Here is a 27,627-nt window from a genome sequence, read left to right as displayed (position 1 = left end):
ATTTTGATTACTGGTCCAACCCTGCTGGTAAAGGCACCAACCTCGTTTCTGGCTATTAAGCACGGCCACTTACCTATATCTCTCCAGGATCCTATCATCCCCCTGAAATCATGGAGCCCGACTGAATGACAGCATACTCCTGGAAATACCTGGCCTACAGAGGTGAATATCAACAGAATATTTTAAGGACAGGTGTTCTCACCTCACTAATATATTTCTCAGTGCCTTAGTTAGGAAAGTATCTTCTGGGAATTTTCATGGAACGTAGTTTTGGGGTGGCTGTGCAGGTCATACATGATAAATTCACCCCATCATCCTATATCCTTAAGCCTTTGGATTCCCTCTTCTGCATGATTCCATGGAACCTCTGGCATCTTGACTCACTAAATGTGAGCCACCTTCAGGTCCAACCAAGCAAACTGTTCAGAGCCACCTTTAGCTAACACACACACAAGCTAACATACTGAATCCCAAATCCACATCCATGAATCCAGAATGATTTAGTATTATCCTCCACCATTAGAATTAACTCCCATATATATTCCCCAGGATTATGTCAAATCTTGCCATTAGCAAAAATCTTGTCATTCTTCCATTGTGTAAAGTATATAAACTAGCTCTTCCCGGATCACAGTGTGTACCTGACCCCTTGGAGCATGCTGACACTTGACCCTCATTGTGGATATAATGTAACAAAGGGTGCTTGTGGCAAATCTCAAGGAGAATGTTCATCCCCTTCAAGGCACTGCCCCGTATAAGCTTATCACAGGGTCTTCAAACAAGAGAAAACTACTCTCTTCAGGTACCAGAGGCAAAAGCAGGCTCAGAGTGACTCTGGCCATCTGAGTCCAGATATCTCTATTCCAAGTTTCAGGATCCCATTATTTCCTAATTTACATCCAAACACTGACGTGAGCAACTTGACGACGCTGTAAATGTAACTGATATTTAAATTCTGTGACCCGCACAGTTACATTTTATGTTTTATTTTCATCAATATCAGCTCTATGGTGACATCAAATAAGCGATTCTTTTAAGGATGCCACGGAAGCTCTGTGGCTCTCAAGCCATGGCTTGAGCGGAGAACTAAATGACCTGAACTTACCCTTTTCCTTCTAGTAAGTGTTCCGGTGCATTCAGGAATCCACCCCACACCACAGTCGTTGCAGTCATCATTACTGGTGTGATGGTCAAGTGTAGTAGTTACGTGGGCTCCCAAGACACTTGTGTCGGTTGGCATTGCATCAAAATCCATCACAGCCCATAGGAGAATCACGACGCCACTATGTTGTGGATTACCAGCCTCCCCTGTCCCGTTGGCAGGGAGCTCAGCTCTGTGCTCAAGGCATGGGCAACAAAACCAATCAAAATCCCACCAATCAAAATCTGTCTCCTGAGACCACCCCTGCTCCCAATTCTTTATCAATTAGAATCCAGTCAGGAGACAGAGTTCATAACCCATAATTTGAACATGGTGATTTCAATATAAAGAATTGCTAACTACTAAAGGGTAGTTAATTACTAAGGGATCCAAAAGCAGCAAGAAAGAAGCACCCAGAAGAATAAGTGTTCTGGGAAAAAAAAAAAAAAAGCAGCTACTATATCTAGGCTGAGGGAGAGTGAATAATGCAGGAACTAAGGACTGAGGAGAAGGTCCTCCCCCAAGTCTGAGGGTCAGACCTCTTCAAGGAGGGTGTGCCAACCACAGGAACACGCAGCCTCTGGTGGCTAAGAAGCCTGCAGGGAGTGTGGTCCAGCACTGGTCTGTAGAAGCAGCCCTGTGGAGAGGGAGGCTTGAGGTACATCTGCAGAGGCCTTACAAGCACCATTGAGGTTTTGGCTCCAGTGATGAGTTGGAAGGGAAAGGAAGGGAAAGGAAAGGAAGGGAGGGGAAAGGAAAGAAAGGGAAGGGAAGGGAAGGGAAGGGAAGGGAAGGGAAGGGAAGGGAAGGGAAGGGAGGGGAAAGGAAGGGAAGAGAAGGGAAGGGAAGGGAAGGAAAGGAAAGGAAAGGGAAGGAAGGGAAGGGAAGGGAAGGGAAGGGAAGGGAAGGGAAGGGAAGGGAAGGGAAGGGAAGGGAAGGGAAGGGAGGGGAAAGGAAGGGAAGAGAAGGGAAGGGAAGGGAAGGGAAAGGAAGGGAAGGGAAGGGAAGGGAAACCAGAACCTGGAAAAATGCCTTCCTGCTGCTCTCACCTTCCAGTGGCCCTCTAGCACTCTCTACTGACAGAGTCTAACATTGCTCAAGTTGGCGAAACAGAACTGTTCGCAGGGTCCAGCTCCAGCATCACAAAGCAGGGCAAAGAAGGATGCACTTGGAGCTGAGACAATAAATCAATGACTGGCATGGGGGAGAGTCAGACATGGAAGGGGGCATAGGGCTCACTAGGGAAAGAGGCTAAAGGGGCAAGTTTCTCTGCCTTTTGGTGGGGAGGGGCAGGAGCCCTGGGGAGAGAGCTGTCCCCACCTCACACAGCTCAAGACAAGAAAGCCACATTGTTCAGCTTTCAAATTAACAGGAAAACTCCTGAATAGGCTCCCTCTTCCCACCCCTGGGAGTAAGAAGGAAGTGAGTTAAGATGCATTTCATTTTCCTTGAAGAGGCTCTCTCAGCTCCTTGGCACCTGGTGTGTCAGGGCTCCTCCACCATCTGCAGATTCACCTGACATTCCAACAGTCATTCAGCAGCATTTCCGGCAGGCCAGTAGGTGCTGAGCACTGAGTCGGAGAGGCTGTTTGACCGGGGGTCTCAGCGAAGCCTGTCTACAGCTATCTGTGCTGAGCCTGGCTTGAGCGAGTGTTGAAGGGGCAGACTGATTTGTGGACAAAAGAAATTGCCAACAGTTAATGTGGTTCAGCTTCAGATTTGCCAGTATTTCTGTGATGATTCCAAGAGTAAAGGCTTTGGATTCAAATCACATGGGTTCTAATCCTATCTTGGTTCTTCTCTAGCTGTGTGACCTTAAGCAATTCGCCTCACCTTCCCGAGCTTGTTTCCTTATATATCAAATAGTTTTGGTAACATGTACCTCTCAGGATTGCTGGGAAGATTAGGGACAATGTCTACATTAAGTATAATGCAGGGAGCTTCCAGGGTAGGTGCCCAGGCCCACCACACCAAAGCCCCCACCACACCCAAGGTTTCTCCAGACTCACTCAGACAGACAGCAGATGCTTAGGCCAGTGGCCTGGCACCGCCATGTCAGCCCCATTGTCACTGATGTGGTTTGCTTGTTCTCTTTCTTTTCAGTTACAGTTGACGTACAATATTATGTTTGTTTCAGGTGTATAACATAATAATTAGACATTTATATAACTTATGAGTTGATCACCCTCATGAATCTAGTACAGCCCCGGCACCATACATAGTCATTACAATATTGTCGACTACACTCCCTACGCTGTACTTTATGTCCCTGTTATCATCACTGATGTTGAGCCCATGGCACCCTCCTTGGAATGGGCTTCTAAAGAGTACCTAGTCCCACTTACTCACTGGACAGATCAGGAGACTGAGCCCCAAAAAGAGCCGACATTTGCTCAAAGCCACATAGCCCGGCGGTGGCCAAATCAGCGTTGAAACTCAGCCTCATGGAATCAAACCATTGGACCATCTGGAAGACTAAAAATAATATGCTTCAGAGTATGGACTTTGGAAGACAGTTTGCATCCTGGCTCTACAGCTTTCATTCATTCAGCAAGTAGTCACTGAGGGCCTGGCACGTACCAGGTGCCATGCATAGTGCAGTGGACACAGGGGACCAGCTCTCACAGTCTGGCGGGGAGGCAGTGGACACCCAATGAACAGCAAGCTGCTCGCCCACTGTGAAGGGGCAATGAGGGACATACACGGGGCAGGACCCTGAGAGCGACAGGGACAGTGGGGCAGGGAGGCCACCTCAGGGCAGTTGGGGAGGGCCTCTCAAGAATGGTCATCTGAGCTGAGACCTGGACACCAAGAAGGACCAGTCATGTGGAGATGGGTGAAGGGCACCCAGGCAAAGAGCTCAAAGTGATGAGAAGAAATGAGGCCAGCGTGAGCAAAAGAGCAAGCAGGAGGGACAAGGTCAGAGAGACGGCAAAGGCCATGTCAGCAAGGCCTCCAAGGTCACAGCCAGGAGCTCAGCTATCACTCACAGAGCAGGAGGAGGTCACTGGAAGGTCTGAGCAGGCGAGAGATGTTACCTGGCTTATTTTTTTCAAACAATCACACTGGTTGCTGCTGTGTGTGGGACACTTGGTGGCTCTGTGACCTTGGACAAGTTCCTTAAGCTCACTGAGCCTCGATCTCCTCCTCTACAAAACGGGGATGCTAGTACCTGCCACACAGGCTTCATTGGAGGCTGACATGACAACACACACAGAGCACTTAGCCCCACGCCCGTGCACTGTCAGTGCCAAATAAAGCTTTGCTGTTTTACATCAGCACGTCCAAAGCCCTCATCCTCCACCCACAGGACATAGCTTGGCCTGAACCTGAAACCATAGGGCCTTCCAATCCCATCAACACAGCCCAGCCTCCCATGGTTTTTTCCTTCTCCCATTTTTCAGATGAGGCTCACTAAAGGTCAGAACCAGCCTCCGTGCTCCCCAGAGGAGGCCCTCCGACGGACATCAGAGTCCCTGCTCTCTCCACCACGTGGCAAGGTAGGCTCTGCCTATGCAATGGCACCGTTATTTCTACACTGCCCTCAGCCATGGGGGTGTCTATTGGGCTCCTGTCCATCAGAGGTCAGCCAAGAGATGTCCGCGGGAGCCCAGTGACAGGGAGCAGCCAGAGCCCGCTCTCAATTAGAGCCTTGCAAATGGCCTTAGCATCCATCAAAGTCACGGCTCCATCTCCTGGGTGCTCAGGATATATAACATGTCCCAATCAGAGGCCGGCAGAGAGACGGTGAGAAGTAATAATTGCCTGAGCAGGTTCCTACAGCCAGATTTATGATGACATAAAGAAATAAATTTAGCTCCTGGCAGTACTAGGCAGCCGGCCCATCCACACTTGTAGAAATCCTATTTGTTGGAGTCAAGTGGGTGGGGGTTCTGCCAGGCCCCCTCCTGCCAGGCCCACGGCCCTGGGCAGAGCCAGCCCGGATCATTCATCTTCTTGTGCTCCAGGCCACTTTGTCCAAGAGGCCACCACCTCCGACATATATCACAGCATTTGAAAATCAGTTCCCAGGCACAAATTACCCATTTGGTGTTGCACCTAAGGGATCTCTGGCTTTTGACACCACCCAGACTAACCATGGGGCAGGGTGGTTAAGGCCCAGGCTTTGAAGTCAGCCTAAACTTGGGTTCAAGTCCAGGGTCTGCCATATAATGGTCGTGACTTCAGGTGAGTAAACTGCCTCTCCGAGCCTCTGTGCCTTCATGTCTACATGATGGGGGAGCGATTCCTACTTTACAGAACTGCTGTATGGATTAAGTAAGAGATAAAGGGTATAAGGCATTTAACACAGTAATAGGGGCTAAATGAAAAGTGACCATCTTTATTAACCGAGGACTTCCATACTGTGATATGATATGGCATTTATTGAATGAAGGACAATTGCTATGCTCGTTATTTTTAAACATTTTATCTCTGGACTTAACAACCAAAGCTGCAAGTAGGTGTTATGCTGATTTTCTAGATTAGGAAACGGGGTGGTTAGGACACTTGAACAAGGTCACCAGCTGGTAGGACGTGGAGCTGGGGGTGGGACCCTGGCTTGTTGATTCTGGAGCTGGGGCTCCTCCTAATACATAGCCCACCTTCCCAGCTCCTCGAAAAGGCCACGTAAGGCCACCAGTCAGACACAACCACACTTCCTCCTTTCTTCCCTCCCTCATGCCAACATATCTTGAGCACCAGCTCCAAGCAAGCTCTTTGCTGGGCAATGGACACAAGATGAACAAAGAAATATGCCTTGCCCTTGAGGAGCTCAATACCTGATGAGTAAAGCTGTATCCACACTGCCCAGAACACATATGTATCAGTTAGCTTTTGCTGCCTAACAAACAATCCCAAAACATATTGGTTTACAAGAAAGAAAGAACAATTTATTATCTCTCCCAGTTCTGGAGGTTGGTTTGGCAGTTTCTGCTAAGCTTAATCATGCAGCTACACTCACCTGACAGGTTGGTCAGGCTGGAAGGCCCAAGATGGCCTCGTTCACAGGTCTGGGAGTTGGTATTTGCTGTTCAGGGGTTGCGCTGGTTCTTCTCCATGTGCCCTCAAATCTTCTGGTTGGCTAGATAGGCTTCCTTACATGGCAGAATTCCAAGGGGGCAAAAGCTGCAATGCTCCTTGAGGTCAAGGATCCAGAACTCACTTGACATCACTTCTGCCATATTCTATTGATCAAAGCAAGTCATATCCTTTTGCTTGCCCAGTATCTGACATACATTTGTGACCCCCCAGGTTAGGCTTAGTGGTCAGTACAGAATGAGTGTGAGTGGGTCAGTCTGTGTCTTAGCTAAGTGCGATCATAACTGTCTAACAAACTTATTCAGATTAAAGGATGTTGAATTATGAGGTCACTAGAATGAATATCCTTTAACCAATGGAAAAATTGAGGCACAGAGTCAGCCAGTGTGTGAATAGAATCAGTACATCATAGAGCCAATCTTTGTATGCAACAACTGAGGCCCAGAAACAGGGAGTGTCTTGTCCAAGATCATATAGCCAAGTTTGTGACAGAGCCAGGAGTGACTCAGGTCCCTACCCGCCAGCCCACTCCCGCTCCCACTCCACCTCCTGAGGAAGCCTGGGGCTGGGAATGGCTGGGCAGCTGGATGACCATCCCCAGCAGGGGTGTGGCCCATCTCTGCTGTGTTTGTAAACAGAGCCTTTCAGCACACCAGCACCATGCAAAGCACTTAATGACAATCTCATCTGCTCCTAACACAATCACCCACATTTTACAGATGGGAAACAGGCCCAGAGAGGTCTTCCAGCTGTTAGGGCCGGTCTTCCTGACACCAAAGCCTGAGCCTCCCATGCTGCCCCCAAAAGAGCTTGACCCAGATCCAGGTTCCCAAGGGTAGGAGGCAGCTCCGTGGCCCTCGGGAGTCTCATGATAAACCTCACTGCCCGAGGAACTGCTTCAGAGGCCTGGGAGGAGGCAGCAATAAGCCAGTGTGCCTTGGAACCACCTCTGCAAATGGAAGGACCCTGAGTGATGCTCTGGTCCACATCCCTACCATTTTATGGATAAAAAACCAAGGGCCAGACCAGCATCCAGGCCCCGAACTCCCAGTCCAGGGCCCTCCCAGTGCACTGGGAGGCTGGGCAGGTGAACAGGTCCGAGCAAGTGAACAGGACCCAGCAGGCTGGTCACACACACACAAGGCCACTATGTGGCATTCAGAGAGCACATTTATTTACAAAGCGCTTTACAAACATCAGCTTATGCCTCCCCACAGCCCCCTGCGAGGTAGGTCAGTAGTCATATCTACAGTTTACAGATGGGGAAATTGAGGCACGGAATGGGGGTGTGGCCTGCCCCATTTTAAAGAGACCTTCCCAGCCACCCATCAAAAAATAACAAAATAAACAAAAAAGCATTATTCCTCCATCCCAAAATATACCTTCAAACTCTAGGGGTATGGGCACCCGTGATCCAGTAGTGCCCTCCCCACAGCGGGCAGCCTGACCAGGAGCCACAGGGGCTGTCGTTCAGCCTTGTTGTCACTGGCCCAGGCTGAGTACGACCCGGCCAGTGTGGCCTGAAAGCTATAGGCAGAGGGGCCTGAGCTGACATCACTCTGCAGACATTGGGTGAGGCAGGGAAGGGGCCCCACGTAGGGCAGGCTAGGGACGGGCAGATCCTGGTTCAGAGCACACGTCAGGGAAGTGGGAAGGATCGTGAGCAAAATATCCCAGGGGCTGCAGGGGGCAGCGGGTAAAGGAGGAGGGGACCGCAGTTCCCCCTGTGGAGGCCCAGTCTGATGCGCCCACTAGCAAATCAGGGCAGAGCCCAGTCTGCACAGGACCCTCAGGGGCGGGGCCAGATGGTATTCCGGACGCCGAGCCCCAGTGCACTGTCTACTCACGTTGAGCCACTGGGTGCTGCCTTGCTCTGTACACATTCCACCAAGGGCTGCGATACAGGGGCTTAGGCCTAGGTCCCCCAGAGCGAGCAGCTGTGAGCCCCTGTCACCGTGCCAAGCAGTGCCAGGCCTCTCAGGACAGGCCTGCAGGGCTCTATACAGGTGGGCTGGGATGCAGTCCTGCTAAGCTCCTCCTGGTCCTCAGCCTGCCCACGATACATGGTGCAAGGCCCTGCCCACCGAGGAGGGCAGCACCCAGGTGGCCCACTGCCCACTCCAGTGTTTTCCCTGTGAGAGCTGTGGTTCAGCAGAGTCGGGGGCACAGGTCTTCCTCGTCCGTCCGGGATGGTGGGCCTGGCCCTGAGTGCACAGTGGGTGCTCCAGGCCAGGGGCCCCCGCTATCTTGACTCCAGACCCTCCAGGTACTCCAGGGCCATGTCATAGCAAAAGTGGTACTGATCCTGGGGAGAGGGAGAAGAGGAATCAGGAGCCTGGCCCTTCTCCAGCACTGGGTGAGACAGGCTATGCATGAGACCTAGCCCAGCCTTGGTGAGAACAGGGCAAATGGGGGAGCATTTTGGCACCACAGGACCAGATCCCAAAGCCCAATTGTGGGGACCAGACATGGGAGAGTGGGTGCTGAGGAGACTGGCTGGGCGTGAACCGGGAAGTTGGAAGTGGCTGGGCACAGGGGACGTGGCCCCTCACCAGGGTCTCCACCATATTGGGTTTGTAGTTCCTAAGCGTTTTGGCAGCAAAGAAAACATCCACCAGGTTGTGGCAGCGTATCATCTCCAGGACCGTGGCACAGGCGCAGAAGGTACCGCTGCGGCCGCCCCCATTTCTAAATGAGAAACACAAGAGGTTTGGGACAGGGCTTGGGGGTGAGGGGCTGAACTCAAAGGTGAAGGGCAGAGCCAGGGTCAGGGAGCCCAGAGGTGAGGGGTGGGGCCAGGGAACCCAGAAGGGAGGGTAAAGAAGCCAACAGGTGAGCAGCTGGACGCAGTTATGGGGGCAGAGTCACACACTAAGACTGACATCCAAAGCTGAGGGTGTCTGGGAAGACAGAGCCTCAAAGAGAAACAGCAGATTCTGAGAGAAAGGAGGCAAGACACACTCCAAAAGACAGACAGCTACAGAGGAGGGCAACAGGGCAGTAAGCAAAACCCAGAGAGCAGGATGGAAAATGGACACCGAGAAGAGTAGCCACCCCAGTGACACAGGTACAAACACACAGTCAAACCGCAGCCTCTCACACACACAGGCCCTCCTATCCCCAGTCCCTGTCCCTCTTCTGTTCCTTGTAACGTCAGGCTGAGGTACCTCTTGAGAGATGAGGGGTGGTCTAGACCCTCAGCCTCCTTCTCAAGGGGCCTCTCCCACTAGAACTGAAAGCGCCTAAGAGCCAGGCCCTGCCTGACCCAGCTCCCTGGCCCTGCCTCCCGCATACCCAGCCCGGCACTGGGAAGGGCCAGTAAGTGCTGAAAACACGAAAAAGTGGGGGGCAAAGGAGTGACTGCACCCAGACATGAGTTAATGAATGAATTATGAATGGGTCATGTGAATGAATGAATGAATGTATGAATGAATGAATGAATGAATGAATGAATGAAAAATGTTATATGTGAGTGTTCATGAACAAAGACTGGAAATCCATTCACTTAAAAAGTGTACTACCTTATCAGTGGGATAAACAATTATTAGGACTGTAATTCAACTGGCAAAGTCAGACATCACACAGAGGGTACCGGATAGTTCCTCAGGGTGGAGTCTACACCCTGGAAACTGCCTGGGTTCCTACAGGGAAGGCAGGCTCAGGCCACCCGGGAGCCCAGGGGTTTTGGTGCCGGTCTCAAGGCCCACTCTCAGCCGGGGCTCCCTGCTCCCACGCGCGGCAGGACCAGCACTCACAGGCAGTGTACAACAGTGCGCCCGTCCCCGCTCTCCGCCTGCCACTTATCCACCTCGGCCAGCAGGTGCAAGAAGGCCTTCTTGGAGTCCGGTGTGTCCCGGTACGCAGACCAGCGCAGGAACTGGAAGTGCCGCACCAGCAGGTGCCCCTCCTGCAGCTGGGGGCACAGGCAGCCAGCCAGGGGAATGTGAGCACCAGGTTCTAAGGTCCCTGGTGGCCTCCAGGAGGTCATGAGAGGCCACCCCCCAGGCTCTCGCCCTGGGGCTCCCAGATCACTCACCCGAGAGATGTTCTGTACCCGGAAGACACGGGCCACCAAGTCTTCGTTAGCTGTGCCCGACACGAACTCCACCTCCATGAGGCCGTACTGCTGCCGGCCGGGCTCTGGCCAGTACTGCAGGCACGGCTGGGGCAGGGGCACAGACACGACAGCTGAGCAGAGCTGGCCAGGCAGCTGCCGCGCACACCCACCCCCACACCTCCACATTTGCCCTGAGGCTCCTGTGCACCCACTCACTCCAGACACACCTTCAGAGACCCCCCCAGTCTGCATCCTTCACCCATCGGACTGCAGCTCACACCTGGCCATGCGTGCTGCACTGACACACTCAGGTCAGCTGAGACAAACCCTTCACAGTGGACGCACTGACACTGCTGAGCCACTCTACAGCTACGCCTACAAGCTCACACTCAGGAACACACACACCTGCATGAGGCTGCCTTCTTCCAGGGACAGGCCTCAGGTCACCCCACCACCCCTGCACCACCGCCCTCTGGTCTTCTCTCACTACTTCTAGCATCAGCTCACAGAGGTGGGGTGTCCCCGGTGCTGTGACACAGCTCAGCACCTGCCCCAGGACCACTCCATGGAGTCAGGGTCCTAAATGGACCCCCTCCAGGTCACAGACTTGAGACAGCAGAGGAACAGAGGAGGTGCGGCCCCCACCACATACATACACAAGCTTCTGGGCTAATTGGTCCCAGGTCCAGCCTCTAGTCTCAGCTCTTCCTTTCTCTGGGCACGTTTCTCCATCTATGATATGGCCCCCAAGCTCCTCCCAGAAAACACCATGCTCCGTCTGCTTCCCTCTCTGACCAAACCCCATGAAGAGGCACCTTCCTCTTTTTGCTGCGGTCCTGGCAACTCCTTGCATTCAAGCCTTTATACATGCTGCTCCCTCCTCATGGATCACTCGTCCTCCTCACTTAGTTAACTCTACCCTCCCTACATATCTCAGCTCAGGTATTACCTCCTCCAGGAAGCCCTCTGTGATACATTATCCCTCAGGCTCCCATGTCCCTGTGCTGGCTCCCTGTTAGCCCCTCCCCTCTGCTGTCACTGCTGGGTTTTGTGCCTGCTTCCCCCCTGAACCGTGAGATCTGGGAGGGGCTGTGTTCTCCCTGCCTCCCACTGCCCACTGCAGGGCCTGGCAGGGAGTGGCCTGTAGTAAAAGGTGGCTGAATGAATGAACAAATGGGTGACCCATGAATGACGTCCACGTGCGCTTCCCTCTGGGTCCCTCCCCTCCACCTGAACAAAAGCAGGTTCTTGCCACATGGGTCTCCCTCTAGATCCCCGCCCAGGAGCCGCAGCTCATGACCCTGCAGTCCTAGGTCATTTATACCAAGTGCCTGGCTCATAAAGAGCTCAGTTAACAAGTCTTTTCCAGGGAGCCACTAAGAGGCTGTCATACTCATTTTACAGCAAATCCTCCTGGTCTCCTGGGACAGGGAGCTGGGGAAGTAGGGGGCTCAGAGATCTAGGGGATACGGTCATGCAGGGCTAGAAGGCTGGGCATCTGCTCTTCCTAGGAGCTCCGGCTTCGGAAGCCCCAAAAGGAGATGGGCAGCACCACTGGCTGAAATCACTGAGCCAGAGTCCAGACCAACCTCAGAAGTGACTGTCACCCTCATCACCTTCATGTCTGCTATGTATATACTGAGTGCCTAAGATGGGGTAGACGTGGTGCAGTGCTCAGCATCCTACGTACATCTGACATGGTCCCCACGAGAGAACAGGTGCTGTGATGGTCCCCCTTTCACAGAGAAGGAAACTGAGGCTCAGAGAGGTCAATTAACTTACCCTAGATCAAACAGTCAGAAAGTAAGGAGGCTGGAGCTTTACTCTGCCTCAAAGCCTCCCATGATGGGCAGTTTAGTTGAGCAACTAAAAAAGCAAGAGCTCTGGAAGAAAGCAGCCCAGACAGGGGACACAGCTCTGCCACTTCCCAGCTGTGACCTTGAAGAAGTTGCTTTACCTCTCTGGGTCTTAATTTTCTCACCTGAAGCCCATAAGTGCAAAGCAGAGTCCCTGGCACACAGCAGATACTCAGTAAAGAACGGCTGTTTTTCTCCAGTCCGACAACCTTGTTTTACCGACCAGGAAACCCAGGCTCGGAGGGAGCATGACCCATCTAAGGTCACTCAGCAAACAGATGGCAGAGCTGAGATCCAACCTCGGACTTTCAGGATGTGCCCTCTGAACACACAGAGGCAGGCAGCCAGCCCGCCCAGCCAGTGGGGCCTCACCCAGGCGGAGTTGGACTGGTGCAGCTGGTTGAGCATGACGATGGAGGTGCAGCCGTAGTCGTAGACCAGCCGCCAGAAGTCAGGCGTGGTGCTCTGCAGCGGGTGCAGCGTCACGATGAAGGCGGCACTCCGTGTGTAGCTCTGCAAGGAAACCACGACCCGGGCCTGTTCGCCACCCCATCACGGCCCCAGCCTCTGCCACAGGCCATCCGCCCACCCTGCCCACCAGTGGACCGGGCTGCCTCCAGTGGCCCACTTTAGAGGTTGGCCGAGACATTGAGGCCTGAGTTGACAGGGTGAGCCCCCAGGCCTCTAGGGCCCAAGCCCATGGCTCCCAGGAACTAAGCAGCAAAAGGTTCCCAATGTGTGGCAGTGGGAGCTTAGGCCTGGTAGGCAGAGGCTGGCCAAGCTCCTCCCTGCCTCAGGGCCTCTGCATCTGCTATCCCTATTGCCTAGAACAGATTGCCCAAGTGTTTACATGGCTCTCTCCCTCACTGTGTTCTGGTCTTTGCTTAACTGTCACCTCCTCAAAGATGCCCTCTTTACCCCCTCATCAAAAATAGCCGCATACACAGGCCCCCAAAACCCACATTAAATACTTCTTCCGCCTGGTTGTTTTTGGTAGAAATTCCCAGTGTCTGACATTCCATTGTCTATTTGTCTAATGACTATCTCAACCCGTTCCCCAAATGCAAGGTTCCAGACAGGAGAGATCTCAGGATGTGGTTTGTACCCAGTGGCCCATTCCCACTCAGGGCCAGGGAGCCTGAGGTGACTCTCCAGCTCTGTCTCCTGCACCCATTTCTCCTATCACCTCTCTCTCCTGCGCTATCACTAACTGGTTCCAATTTGGGAGAGGAATGGGGTGATGCTCATGGACTCTTCCCCACTCAGACAGGAGCATCGTGGAGTTATTCATTGGCCCTAAAGCTCTGCTTGCAACACCCAATGAAGGAGGTGGAGGCCCCTGAGCTGGGAGCAGGGGAAGGGGCTTCTAAATGGCTCCTGAGACCTCAGACCATGGCCAGGGTGTTCCAGGCTATGTCCTGGCTCCAGCTCAACGCCCCAGGACAAGCTCCCCTGACTCCAGACATCAGGTCTCAAGTCCCAACCCCAAACCCTCCCAACCTCCCTTGCCAAAGCCCCCAAATCACTTCTCCTACCCCAGGCTCTGCTGGGCCTGACCCAGACCCCTACTCAGGCAAGAGTAACACCAGAGCAAGAACACTCACTTTGATGCCCTGAATGGAAGATCACTGGGGATAGGAGAATCACCCCATGGGCCTGATCCCCAGAAAAGGCAGAGGGTCCCCCATCCAGAGCCCTGAGCTCCGCTCCCTGGCTCCTGGTCCTCCCCAGATGCTGCTGGGTGGGGCAGTCCCCGAGCCCACCCCACGCCCGAGCCCTCACGTCAGTCAGGGCCGCATTGATGTAGTTGTTGGGGTCCCCATCGGCGGAGATGAGGAAGGGCAGGCAGCGGTCGGGCGGCAGGACGTCCATGCTGCGGTTCTTGTCGCGGTTCCGGGGCAGCAGGGCAATACTGCACTCCTCCACGCCCAGCGGTGGCGTGACCGAGTTCAGCGTCTACGGGGAGTGGGAAGAGGAATGGGAGGGACGGCCAGTGCTTCGGGGTCTCCTCATAGCTCCACGAAGGAAGCTGGGCCAGGTTATTAACCCCATTTTATGGATGGAGAAACTGAGGTCCAGAGAGAAGTGGGAGAGGGCAGGGACCCCGGCTCCCTGTCTCCAGGCCACACAGAGCCTGGACAGAGCTCTGGGGACTAGCGTCTGCCTCCTCACCACCACCTGTGTAAACTTAGACGAGCTACTGTACCTCTCAGCCTCATTTTTCCTCAACTGTAAAATGGGATAGTAATATGCCTACCTCAAGGGGCTGTCAGGAGGATAAAGTGAGATAATGTCAAACACCCAGCACTGAGCCTGGCACATGCAGCGCTCAACACGCAGAAGGCACAGAGAAGCTTATTACCAGCGTATGAGATACTGTCCAGGAGACAAGTCCTGAGGCCCCATGTCTTCCACAAAACAGAACTCAAGTCTGGAATACCTGGCACTATAACAAGCCAAGAACTCTGGATTTCCCCCTCTTGCCTTCACGCCTCATGCATCCTGACTCATGGGGTCTCAGTTTCTTTCTGTTGTCCTTGGGGATCCCTAACAGAGAACCCCAGTCTGTCGTGACTCCCCAGAGGCCAATATCATTCTCCAGGAATCACAGGCAGCATTTCCTGTGACACCACTCTGTGCCTGCTCTAGAGCACCAGGCACCCAGCATGTACCATCCAGCTGAACCCTCACAGGAACCCTGGAGTGGAGAAGACATCTGGGGTCTCTGCCCGCTTAGTGACCACAATCTGGACCACTGGAAAAGTACCTTTTCTAGTCTCCTGACAATAGAGATGATATGAGCCTAGCACTGTTGGGGTCCAGGATGTGAGTCTGAGAATGACGCCAAAAACAGAGAACAGACCCAAAACTATAGACAATGTCTTGGCATCAGCAAATGAGCCCCTGGATCCAGCCATAACTGAAGCTGTACCAGCCTCAGGCTTTCCAGTTACAAGAGCCATTGCGCTGGATTTTTGTTACGAGCAGCCAATAGAATCCTGATGAATACAAACACTACAAGGGCAATTATTACCTATCCTTCTTTTCTGGATGAGAAAAACTGAGGTTTGGAGAGGTCAAGTGAGTGTTCGAGGCCACTCACAGCTCTTAACTAGGTAAGGCAGGATTTGAACCCAGGTTTATCAGACCTCAAAGCCTAGGCTCCTAAGCACTTTCTCCACTGTCTCAGACCTTCCTAGTAGCCCAACTTTGACTCCTACAGCACTGAGGACCTCCGATACACACACACATACACACACACACACACACACAGAGTCACTCACTCACTCACAAACCACTCCTACACACCTACATACCTATACACATCCACTCATGCCCCACCTGGAACTCTTCCCGCAGCTGGGAGGAATTACTCTGAGGGTCAATGCGGATCATCTCCTTGTAGGTGGCCTTGAATTCGCTGACAGGGATGGTGGTCTCCCCACACAGGCAGGCCTCCAGGATTGCATCATGGATGAAAATATATTGCTCCTGGAACAGGAGGTAAAAACATAAGGAACCAGGAGGGGACTAGAAGCTAGAGATTTGGGGGTAGTGTCAGGAGGGAAAAGCCTCGAGGCTGAGGCAGGAGTGCTCTGAAGCCGAGTCCAGCCACATGTTACTACAGGTGAAAACCACCTTAGCTGAAACACCCTTCACGGGTATGTTCACTTATCTCACATTTCATCCCTATGACAACACTGTGAGAAGCTCTGATGGTGAGGGGACCGCCCAGGGTCACACATCTAGTGAGAAGACAAACCTCAGTATGTCTTGACTGCAGGACCTATGACCTTGGCCTGCTGCTGTTGGACCTCACCCAACAGAACACAGTGGAGCTGAATTTGGGAGAACTGAGAGGTTGGCAGGCCAAGTTCAGAGATGGCAAAGAGTAAGGGGAAATCCTAGGGAGGGGAAGAGCCTACTGACGCCAGCTTTGAGCTACGACACGAGGGACCGGAGCCCTGGAGCGGGGAGTGGGCAGAAGGCTGCATCCCCTACCTCAGTCTGGATCATGTTGACACGTCGGGAACAGAGGGTCTTCACGCAGTTGTAAATGTCTACGACGCCCTCACACTCAGCCATGTCCAGCATCACATCCAGAACAATGTAGCAACCTGTGCGACCGGTGCCCGCGCTGGGGAGAGAGTGGCCCAGGCAGGTCAGGGCCTTGCAGAGGGAGCCCGGGGCCAAGGGGAAGAAGAGAAGAGGGAGCCTGGGGCAGCTGGCCATGTCTACCCCACACAGGGCATGGGGTACACAGAGAGACCCCTCCCCAGGCAAGGAGGAGTCAGGGAGAAGGCTGCTGGAAGAGTTCTGGCGAAATGCCACAGAGGACAGAGCTGGGGATGCGCCTTGGGGCAGAGGAGGAGGGAAAGGGTAGGGAAGAGGAAGCGGTGAGACGCAGCAACTGCCACCGGGGCAGACGGACAAGGGAGGCTCAGAGCTTAATCCAAGAATGTTCTTCCTCCTGAATGTCCCCAAATCTCCTGCCCTCAAAGCCCCACACACTCATAAGCACTCACAACCCTGCCAGCAAATGGCATCGGTTTGAGCTCCAGAGCAACGTGGCCAGGCTTTTCCCTGCTATGTGGTCATTGGTTAGGTGGCTGTCTCCCTAACCCACCACGCGGGGCTGCGTCGGATCCATCTCTGGGATCTTCGTGCGCAGCACCAGGTGGAGCAGAGTTGAGGGGAGGGGGAGAACAAAGATGACACCAAGACTTCAAGTTTAAAACCGGTGGCATCGAAGTGTTGGGGAGGACGTAGAGCAACTGGGTCCCCATACACTGCTGGTGGGGACTTAAATGAATACAACCACTTTGGAAAGCTGGCGGTTGTCTACTAAAGCCGAATGTTTGCACACAGCAATTCCACTCCTACGTACATTCCCCACAGAAACGCACGTGTCTATTGGCCAAAAGACATGCAAGAGAATGTCCTGAGCAGGAACTCAGACTGGGAAACCACCCAAATGCCTGTCAAAAGCAGGACAGATAAACACACGGTGGTTTATTCATATCGTGCAATACGGTACAATATGAATGGATCTGACGAACACAAGGTTGAGGGAAAGACGTCAGACACCAAAGAGCACCTGCTGTGTGATTCCATTTACACAAAGTTCAGAAACACACAACACAAATCTGTGGCTTAGAAGTCAGGACAGCGATTGCTCTGGGAGGGAGGCGTGGGGTTCAAGGGGCTTCTGTGTGCTGTTCATGTTGTTCCTTGATCTGAGCAGCACTGGTTATTTCACAGGCATATTCAATTTGTGAAAATTCATAAGGTTCTATATACACTTACTATTTGTGCATTTTGCTTTAAGTACATTGTTCATCGATACAATTTCATTCTAAAAGACGGTGTCTTAAAGAGGCCGAAAGAAGGCAGAGAGAAGCCGGTTTTGGGGGTGGCAGGGCAGGGAGAGGAATGAGTCTGTTTTGTGAAATTTGGACCGCTATGAAGAAGCCACGTAGAGGAGCCAGAACAAGATACAGAGGTCAAGAACCTGTGGGCTCGGGGGACTCGCCGAAGCCACAGGGTCAGAGGTGAAGCTCTGCAGGGGTAGAGTGACAGGCACAGGACAGGGCACTGGGCCCCCACTTAAGAGGCAAGAGGAAGATGTGGAACAGGGGAGGAAGCAGAGCAAAGAGAGAAAGGGCGACTAGGGTTACAGGACCCAACCAAGACAGGAGCCTGGGCGGAAGGAGTGCCGGTCAAAGCAGCAGAGGGTGTGAAGGCCAAGGCGTGAGGAAAGCCTCGGGCTTGGGAGAAGACAAGAGAAAGTGAAGCCCTTCCCAGCACCTGCGCCAAACCTAGCACGTAGGTGTGCAGTGACACTTGCTGAATGGAAGCAAATGGAACTTGATCCTGCCTGGTGCTGCCAACCTCAACACCTCCATGTTGCCAGAGCCTCCTTGGCATCTGGGCCAACGGCCGCCCCAGGTCTTGGGAGGCACAGGAGGGTGCCAACCTGAGAGCCAAAGCTCAAAGAGCAAAGGGCCCTTGGGGGTGATCCTCTCCTGTAGGGACCTGGAGGCCCCCCCCCCCCCCCCCCCCCCCCCCCCCCGCTCCTGGCCTCTCGCCTCCTGAGGGTTCCCAGCGCCCCACCTGCAGTGGATGACAATGGGCCCAGCGTCGGGCGGGGTGGAGGCTTTCACACGCCGGATGAAGGCCAGCAGCCCCGTGGCGTGGTAGGGGACGCCGTGCTCCGGCCAGGCCGTGAAGTGGAACTGGCGGACCTCGTGCCGGGCAGAGTAGCCCCTCTGGGGAGACAACAGTCAGCACAGTCAGTCACTGCTGGCATCCAGGAGACCCTGGCTGTGTGCCAGGCACTGTGCTGAGCACCTCACCGCAGGGTCTCCGTGAATCCCAACAATAAACTTATGAATGGGTGTTAATGTCTCCTGCACACGTGAGAAAACCGGGGCTCACAGAGGAGAAACCCCATGCCTGAAGTCACTTATGTGGACTTGGGGGTGGCCTGCCGGATGCCTATACCTGTGCTATTAAATACCCACCTCTGCCACCACAGGCTGTCAAGCCGAGGAGGTCATTTTGCCTCTCTGGTCTTCGTCTACAGGGAAAATGGTCTTTCCTCTGAGGATCTTACAGAGGATCAAACGGGATCGTGCACGGGAGGACCTGGCCAATCCCTGTCCCTGTGGCCTCTCACGAGTGATGTAAACCACTCTGAGCCTCACTTTCCTTATCTGTAAAATGGGGCTGATGATAAACATCTCGTCCCACAGAGCTTTGCGGGGCTGAAACAGTATGTGGAGTGGGTCAGCACAGTGCTCCGCACCGTAGGACCAACACCGGGCAGCTCTCATCGTCATCTGCAGCACCTCGACTTCCTCTGGAGTCGCCAGCTAAGATGGTTACCCTCCGTCCTTCCGTGGTGCTCCCAGCAGTTATCAAGTAGCTACCTTGATGGGAGGGCAGCAGTGCCTTCCTCCTTCCTCCTGCTCCTAGGCTGGGGCAGGTGGGGAGGTGGGCTCCGCCCCGCACCCTCAGGCACCTGAGTGACCAGGTGATGGGAGACTCACCCGCTCCAGGGCAAAGGTGCGCACAACATATTCGGCTAGAGTCTCCATCTTCACCAGCGTGATCTTGATGTCCCCATACATGTCCGAATCCTCTGGCCAGTACCGAGAGCACTTCACCTGGAGTCCCCAGGAGACAGGCTCAGTGGGCTCTTCACTGCCCCCCTTGGCCTGCCTTACCCCGCATCCCACGGCCCTGCTTACCCTGCCCACCTCCACCAGCTTAGTGATCATGACAATGCTGGAACAGTGCTCCTGCCACACCAAGCGCCAGAAGTCGTAGACCATCTCGGGCTTCGGCCCTGGGGGCACAGAGGGTGCTTGTCCCTGGGCAAGGTCTCCGCCCAGGGCCAGCACCCCCACTGGCCAGCACCTCCATCCCAGGCCAGGAGGCGCCTGAGTCCCGATAGGGGCTTCATGCACACTCTCCACATGCCCCACCAACCGCCAACTCATGTCTGGAGGGTGGGCAGCATCGGGAAGAGCCTGGCTGGAGACCTCGGTCATCCTGAGTGGAACCCAGGAGGCAGAGCTGGAGGGCCATGGCACAAGTCTCCAGGAAGGATGGACAAATGGACAGTCGGTGGGGAAAGACACAGCCAGAGGGACCCAAGTGGCCCCCAGACCAAGAGGCACAATCCACGGCTGTGAGGACTGAGCCTGCACCATCCCGAGGACAGACAGATGGACAGGGAGCTACAGATGGACTGAGCACATCAGGGAAACACAAATGGAAGGAGGGGCAGGGACTGACAGTCAGATTCCAGAAGACCCGGCCAGACTGAGGCTCAGACAGACAGAGACAGAAGAGAGACAGACGAGGAGTCAAGCAGTTCAGCAGGGAAGGCAGAAAGGTGACAGAGGGCATTCAACACACTGGGGACACACAGGGGCACATGGGCAGAGGTGCCAGGTACCTTGAGTAGCTATGAAGTGGTTTGATCTGTGGTAGCCCTGGAACAGAAGAGGGTGTAGTGAGACCCTAGGGAGCAGCCCCTCGCTCGCTGAGGCCTCCTCTGTCCTCCTCTCCCAGAAGCAGCACAACTCCTCCCCAGAACTGCCCCACCCTCTTCCCCAGGACCTCCAACTCGGGTGACCCTGTCCTTCTAGTCCCCAAGCAAGAAGGGAAAAGCAGCTGTGACACCAGCGTCTTGGTTCTGAACCCATCTTTGCTGTGTGAACCCAGGGAGGACACGACTCCTTTTTGGGCCTCGAGGGTCTCCCGCTCCATAAATTGGGAACTATTATCCACAATCCACTGACAATCCAGCTATTGTTTGGAGACAAAGTCCAGGATGACCCTGCCCTGTCCCCAAAGCCCCAGAGGCCCTAAGCAACCCCAGCTCCTAGGCTGGGTCTTGTCAGCTATCCCAGCCCCAGGGTATCCCACTCAGGACAACCAGTGCCCTCCCCCCACTACCTCGGTCACCCTGAGCTTGGGGACCCAGATGAAGGCTTCAGGTTGGGAGCAAATGAATACACAGGTTATTCATGGTTCTTAGAAAAATGTTTTTAAATCCTTAAAATCAATAATAATAATAATAATAATAATAATAATAATAAATTTTGAGGTCCTATATGGCCATGTACTGTGCTAAGCACTTTACCTGCATTATCTCCCACAAAATGGAGGCCAAGAGCTACTCCATCCTCCATCCCCAGAGCCCTCAGGTTGAGAAGAGGAACTAGCCAGACTCCACTCCCACCCCAGGGCCACAGCCGCCCACGTGTTCCTGTGCACACGAGACACACAGGGCATCACACAGGCAACACAGCATTAGAGGTAAGAAGTACTGCAGGGCTGGTGCCGGGGAAAACCACCAAGCTCAGCCACTTGCCTCAAGTTCTCACCCTCAACACAGCTCCCTGAACTCCTCTGGCCCTGTGGGCTCCCCGGTCCCAAGGAGCCCAGGAGTCAGGCTGCCAGGGTTCAAATCCCAGCTCTACAGAGCTCTTGCTAACTGTGTGCCCTTAGGCAAATCCCTTTACTTCTCTATTCCTCGGTTTTCACATCTACAAAATGGGAATGATTACAGCATGTACCTCCTCGGGCTGTTGTGAAGAGCAAAGTAACATATGGCAAGGGTTTGGCACTGTGGCAAGCACAGTGTCAGGACTTAATCAGTAGCAGCTATTATTATGACTAACAACTTCAAAGGTCAAAGAGTATCCCTGAAGATCCAAATAGTGTGCATGTCACGAGTTTCTGGGGCAGAAGGGGTTTACTATAGAGGTTAAGAATCTTAGCCTTGGAGTCAAGTTGACCTGGGTCTCTGTCGCAGCTCTGCCAAGTAGTACCTGCGTGACTCCGGGTACTAAAAGAGCGCTTCTCAGCTTCTAATGTGCACATGAATCCCCTGGGGATCCCGTTAAAAGACATTCCCATGCAGGTCTGGGGTGGGGCCTGGGACTGGATTTCCCGTCAGCTCCCATGTGGTGCTGATGCTGGGCCTCAAAGCACACTTAGGAGACAGCTCTCGATCTTTCTAAGCCTCTGTTGTCCTCTGTGTAAGAGGATAATGAGCTATACACCTCAGAGAGTCTGCCGTATACCTCCATACCATTCCCATGAAACTAACAAAAACATAGTCAAAGACACCAATGATGAAAAGCCTCCCAGCCTCACTCGGCCCTCACTGCTGGAACTTCCCCAAGTCTAGCCTAATCCCCTACTGCTGTGTCCCCAAGCACCGTCTCCGCTTCAGGGCCTCAGCAGAACTGCTGGGCAACTGGCATCAGAGGAGAGGACCCAGCAAAGATGCTTCCAGGGCTGCCCTCCTACCCCCAGTGCTGGTCAAGCTGGGAACAGGCTACTCCACATAAACCCATTTGCCTGAGACTCCGACATGAGAGCAAGAGTCTCTTCTGATTCATCCATCTCTGTCCCCCCAGGGCCCAGCACCGCGCTAGTACCCATATGCTAGTCAGCAAATACAAGGTTTTAAACAGATAACCTTCAGTATCTGCACAGTAATGTCTTAATTGCATACATGCATTATTGCACAATTATATTACATACAGGACAGTGAAGCGGAACGTTTAAAATGATCCGATTGAAAGAAAGATAAGGAGACCACCTTGCGCACACGCACGTTAGAGACCAGCATTGGAGAGCATGGGTCCTCACACTCCAGGGCTCCAGTGTATCCTCGGGAGCCTGCTCCTGGCAGACACCCACTCCTCCCTGCAGCCTCCCAGTGGGCAGAACTAGGGGACTGATCACTTGAATGGTGGGTGAGACCCCCAGGGCATCCTGATGCTCCCCAAAAGGGAGAGAACCGCAGTCTAGTGTTAGGGTCGAGGACTCAGGTTGGGTTTGAGGCCCAGCTCCACGGGGCCATGAGTGAGTCACTTAACTTTTCTAAGCCTCAACTTTCTCATCTGCCAAACGTGGGTCCCTACCTCGCAGAGTGCAGTAAAGATGATGGGATGTGCCTAAGGTGCCAGCACACAGCCGGTGCTCAGCCAAGGACACTCGTGGTAACTGGCATTTGAAGCCAAATTAAGCCGAGTCATCTCAGGGTGTTTCTTAAGAGTCTGACAATGAACCCAATGGGTGGGACTGTTCGTTGCATGGAAATGGAGGTGTAAAGAAGTATAACGACCTATGTTCATTACCTGCTAACGGGGGCGCGAGGGCTGAGCCGTAGCCACAGCAATTTGTGGGCCTCCTATTCCATTTAAATTTGGGAATCTTACAAACAAAATGCTTACGGGCACTCAAAATAAGAGGGGTGTCTGGGAGCACATCTGTGGTAACTGGTCACCGCCGGCAGAGGTGACCTGTATGTTCAGCATCTCCGTGCTGTCTGATAGTTTGATAATGAACTGTATTTTGTAATCATACAAAAGCATTTTTAAAAGAAAAAAGTAGATAAAATACAAAAGGTACCCACAAAATAGCAAACAATCCTATCAGGCATCAAATATTATGAAAATAATTTATATAAAAATCAAATCAGAGGATCACTAGATGATTTTGGGTTTAATATTCATAAAAGGCCCAAAGATGAAACATTCAAATTCATCTTTGCGCTACATTGAGCGCAAAGTGGTTGGGATTGAGTTTCAAGCAAACTGATCACGAAGGGATGTGAGCACCAGGGAAACTAGCTTGAAGGGGACTGACCGGGGCTGTCCTTGCTTCCTGGAAGATCCTGACCCCCAAGCAACAGAGACAGGGCACCCAGGGCAGCTCCCCCAAACCCCCACACACCCCTCGCAGGGCCCAGCAGAAGGAATGGCTAGTGAGGACTCGTCAGGCATGGGGGCTGAGGGCAAAGGTGACAGAAGGTGGTGGCCGGTGCCAAATGGGGCCTGGGGAAGCACCCCAACACTGCCGCCCATCTCGGGGCTGTGGAGGATGGGAGGGAACTGCTCCCAACAGGGATAGTGTCGAATCTTCAGCTCTGGCGGCCCCTAGCCAGGCGGCTGCAATGGACAGTTGGTGTTGGGAGCACAAGTGAAAGGGAAGGAGGACAGAGACAGAGAGAGTCTGAGATACAGACAGACAGGAGGAGGAGGAAGTGGAGGAGGAAAAGGAGGGGAACGGGACAGAGATACTTACTTCACGGTTTATCCGAATCTTAATGATTCCAGTGAGGAACAGTACAAAGCAAAAGAGACAGATATTAGGCCAGAGGCAGATGGAAGTGGACGGAGCACAGGAGTGGCCAGAATGGGTGATGGGAGCAGGGGAGGCAGAGCAGAGACGGGTGGGCCAGGCTGGGCCGGGGACGGGATAGTGGCGTGTCCCTACTGAGGCCCAAGGAGAAGCCAACTAGGACCTTGAGGAGACCAAGGAGAGGCCCCTTATCACCAAAGCTGCTTGAGTCTGAGGCCAGGCCTTGCCCGTACCCCAGCCAGGGGAGAGGAAGGGAGGTGGGGAGAAGGCAAGGAATGCTGGGAAATATGGGGTAGCATGTCTGGCCCCCAGGGACACGAGAGGTCATCTCCAGAATCCCCAGCTCACACCTCCCAGATATGCACCTTCCTCCTCCTACACACCTCAGGCCTTTGCCTATGCTCCTCCCTGCCTCGGATGTCCTTTCCTTTCGTCTCCAGCCACCCAAAGCCAGCTCAAGCCCTCCTTCCTCCATGCAGCCTGCTACCGATAACCCTGGTACTACCGCTACCTTGCTGTGCGACACAGGGAAAGTCATTCCCCTTTTCTGACCTGTGCTTTCCCAACTAATCTGAAGTTATTTCACTTGGAGATGTGTTCATGTGTCTCCCCCACTAGAATCTGTATGTTCAAGGAAAGCAGGGATCGTGTCTGTATCCCTGTGCCCAGCACAATACCTGGCACACTGCAGATGCTTAACTTATATCTGATACATGAATAAACGATTCTCTCCCAAACCTGGCTGGCTGCAGGGCAGGGGAGTCTGATCAGGGTCTTGTCTCACCCTCCTCCACACTTGGGGAGCAGACTCATGGGCTCTTCTTCACGCCCCAGTCGAGGTCTGCCAGCTGCTTGCCCTGTCTCTGGCCCCTCCCTCGGGTCCAGCCAGACCCAGTTGCTGCAGTGATGGCAGGAGAGCCTCAGGTTTAGCAGCAAAGGCTTTTGAGACATACACAGGCTGAGATATGAGTCCCTTCCTGACCACTCACTAGCTGTGTAATCTAGGATCAGTAGCTTCACCTCTCTGAGCCCCCAGTTTCCTCACCTGTAAAGTGAGGTCATGATGCGAACTACCTTGTAGGGCGGTTGTAGAGATTATATAAAATTAAATATTTGGTATGAAGTGCTTAGCACAGTGCTTGGCACACAGTACACGCTGAATAGATATGAGTTGTTACTCTTAAAGGACCACTCTGATCCCAGTCGAAACACTTTTGAACGACTCCCTGGTGCCCTTAGGGAAAAGCCCAAACTCCTTAGCTGGCCACTGGAGGCCTTCGCAGCCCAGCCCCTGCCTACCTTCAGCCTCACTGTGTCATGAGAACCCCACATCCAAGCCTCCTGGCCCCTCTCGGAAAGGGGCTCCTTCCTCACCGCTAGGCCTAGCTGTCTGCCCTCTTCAGTCAGATTCCCTGAAGCCCCCCCGTCTCTCAGCCTAATCCCAGAAGTCTGCGGGAAGCCTTCCTGATGTCTGCCACCCACTCTGTCCTCCTTTCCTCTGAGCAACCTGGCACTGACTCTAGGAGGTGGGGCCACTCAGAACCCAGCCATTTGAACCCCCATTTATCTGCTGATAGGTTTCTGCCCTGCCTGGACAGTGAGCCTAGAGCGGGCAGGGCCAGGTCAGCAGAGAGGACAGGGGCGAGGCCATGACTCACGTCTATGTAGTTGGCGTTAATGTAGTCGGCGTCCGGGTCTCCCAGCATCGGATGCAACTTCACTCGGTGCCGATCATCTAGAAACACAGAGCAGGTGGCCATGGGTGGGCAGGGGCTAAACTGGGGAGCCCAGAGCTGGGGCAGTGGGGGAAGGCTTCCTGGAGGCCAGACATGGAGAGCAGGCAGGGCAGCCTAAGAACTGACCAGTAGGCTCTGGGGGCCACAGGGGACAGGGAAGACCAGTGGTTAGTCTGGGCTGTGGTATCAAGAAGGCCTGAGGTCGTGTGCTGCTCAGGCAATTATGAGTTGTGTGACCTTGGGCAGGGGGCTTAGCCTCCCAAGCCTCAGTTGGCTTATCTGTAGAGTGGGGTTATAATATGTTCCACTTTACAGGATTATTGAGAGGAATGAGTGAGATATCGGGTGTAATGCTGAGCGCGTGGCTGGGCACGTGGCAGACCCTCAATAAATGGCTCACTCCGGTTCTTCTCCCCCTTCTTATTTCCTCCCACCCACTGTGCCAGACCCCAGGTCTGACCCCAGAACTCACAGGCAGGCAAGGGCTCCTGCCGGCCAGCCTTGACCTTGTCTTTCTTCTTTGTGGCATCCCAGCCTTCAAAGAAGCTCTGCCAGAAGAGAAAGTGGAAGTCAGTGGGGGAGAGAAACCCTTCCACTAATAAAGACCCCTGTCCCCTCAACAGGGTGTGGGTGGGACCACGATAAGGGCCGGGTTCAGGGTAAAACTTGGGGCCTGAGATAAAGTCACTGTAAATCCTTTTATCAGCTGAGTTCAAAACCAAGGGGGTGGGGGTGGAGTGAGAAAAGGGGGCAAAAGAGGAACAGTGTTCAGAGACATTTTAGAATGAGGATCAGATTTAGGTTACATCCAGGTTTTAGTTAGGAAGAAGGTAAAACTGAGGGTCACATTAAGATTAAGGTAAGGGTGGTGTTAGAGTCCAGATGGAGGTAAAATGGGATTCAAGTTAGAGTTCAAATGGAGCTTAGGACGAGCGTCAGGGTCAAAGTCACACTGGTGGTTAGGTTAGAGGTCGTGGTCGTGTTGGTGACCAGGTCCGTATCAGGGATAGGATCAGGGTCCAGATGGAGACTGAGATAAGATTCAAGGTCAGATTGCAAGTCAGGGTTAGGATGAGAGTGAGAAACCAGGTCAGTCTGAGATTAGGATCAAGGTCAAGGTCAAAAAAATTAGACTGAGTTGGGGACTGTCAGAGCAAGGGTCTATCAGGGCTGGACCAAGGGTCGGCAGGGCCAGGGTCCACAGTGAGGAATCGGAGGAGGCCCCGGTCAGGGGTCCTGGCTGGACTGGGCCCTGCACCTCGTACTCCTGCTTGAAGCCATAGCCCTCCGCCGTCTTCATCTGGTTGATGTGCTGCAGGAGGTCGGCCACACGCACTGCAGGATGCAGCTGCCCCGTGTGATACGGGGAGCCCTTCCGGCCACACGGACGCCGCGGTGAGCCCCCCAGAAGGCTGCTGGCCTCAGTGACCCCACCACCACGCTGGTCCCCTGCAGTCAGAGAAAGAGAAAGGGGTTCCTGACACACACAGACCCCAGCCTGGGGAACCCCAGATGGACTCGGAAACTGAGGGAAGGAAGGGAGTACGGCCAACGTGGAGGATGGCTGGGTTGTTCACTGGAGCCAAGCAGCCTAGCTGGGTCCACCCGTGTGACGCAGGGCAAGTCCCTCCCTCTGCATCTCTGTTTTCCCATCTGTAAAATGAGCGGGTCAGATCACGTGACCTCTGAGGGCCCTTCTGGCCCAGCCCTGTTTGCCGTGATCCTGTGGTCCCCTCACTCCATCCTTCTGCTCCCAAGCCAGGACCACCCCTGTGACTTCTCCACGCTGCTCTGGGCTGCTCAGCGGGGAAAGTGCTCGGCAGAGCCCGTGACAGTCCCTCCTTCCTCCCCCTCTTCCAGGGAACAATCTGGAACACTGATTACCCCCATTCAAAGACAAGCAAATCCTGAAATTAGCTGCTGCCACCACCCCCTTTGCAGATTAACACAGGCACCTGAATAGAGGCATTTCTCCTGCGCAAGCATTTCCATTGTCAGCCTGTGCAGCGGCCTCAGCCAATCGGGGAACAGGTGGAGAGGTCACAGTGCCCCCCAAAAAGTATCCCCTACCCGAGGCCCACCCAGTCCCCAACTCTTCTGGTCAGCACCCCCAAGCACATCCCA

The 27,627-nt window shown here is 53.6% G+C and overlaps 1 protein-coding gene across 9 annotated transcripts in view; it reads right to left on the bottom strand.

Moving 5' to 3' along the window:
• Positions 1 to 7,320: 7,320 nt before the first annotated feature.
• The window catches only part of PTPRU (protein tyrosine phosphatase receptor type U), a 78,232-nt gene continuing 57,925 nt past the window's right edge, over positions 7,321 to 27,627 (bottom strand). For 4 of the 9 annotated variants that reach the window (XM_033114062.1, XM_033114065.1, XM_033114058.1 and 1 more), the window contains exons 16-31: positions 26,762 to 26,952; positions 25,976 to 26,051; positions 25,426 to 25,502; positions 23,711 to 23,728; positions 20,061 to 20,097; positions 19,348 to 19,445; positions 19,147 to 19,263; positions 18,209 to 18,363; positions 16,097 to 16,232; positions 15,437 to 15,586; positions 13,877 to 14,050; positions 12,467 to 12,607; positions 10,218 to 10,343; positions 9,937 to 10,094; positions 8,734 to 8,869; positions 7,322 to 8,486 (exon numbers count right to left, since the gene is read on the bottom strand). In XM_033114062.1, the coding sequence (XP_032969953.1) occupies positions 8,424 to 8,486; positions 8,734 to 8,869; positions 9,937 to 10,094; positions 10,218 to 10,343; positions 12,467 to 12,607; positions 13,877 to 14,050; positions 15,437 to 15,586; positions 16,097 to 16,232; positions 18,209 to 18,363; positions 19,147 to 19,263; positions 19,348 to 19,445; positions 20,061 to 20,097; positions 23,711 to 23,728; positions 25,426 to 25,502; positions 25,976 to 26,051; positions 26,762 to 26,952 (1,853 nt within the window). In that variant the 3' untranslated portion in view covers positions 7,322 to 8,423. Of the gene's footprint in view, positions 8,487 to 8,733; positions 8,870 to 9,936; positions 10,095 to 10,217; positions 10,344 to 12,466; positions 12,608 to 13,876; positions 14,051 to 15,436; positions 15,587 to 16,096; positions 16,233 to 18,208; positions 18,364 to 19,146; positions 19,264 to 19,347; positions 19,446 to 20,060; positions 20,098 to 23,710; positions 23,729 to 25,425; positions 25,503 to 25,975; positions 26,052 to 26,761; positions 26,953 to 27,627 lie in introns of all 9 variants that reach the window. The other 5 variants (XM_033114068.1, XM_033114060.1, XM_033114059.1 and 2 more) reach the window with 4 other exon arrangements.

This window comes from Rhinolophus ferrumequinum, chromosome 9 (genome assembly GCF_004115265.2).
Source record: "Rhinolophus ferrumequinum isolate MPI-CBG mRhiFer1 chromosome 9, mRhiFer1_v1.p, whole genome shotgun sequence".
Taxonomy (NCBI): Eukaryota; Metazoa; Chordata; class Mammalia; order Chiroptera; family Rhinolophidae; genus Rhinolophus; species Rhinolophus ferrumequinum.
The sequence above is the reverse complement of the archived record's forward strand: the minus strand, read 5'-3'. Positions and strand labels throughout refer to the sequence as shown.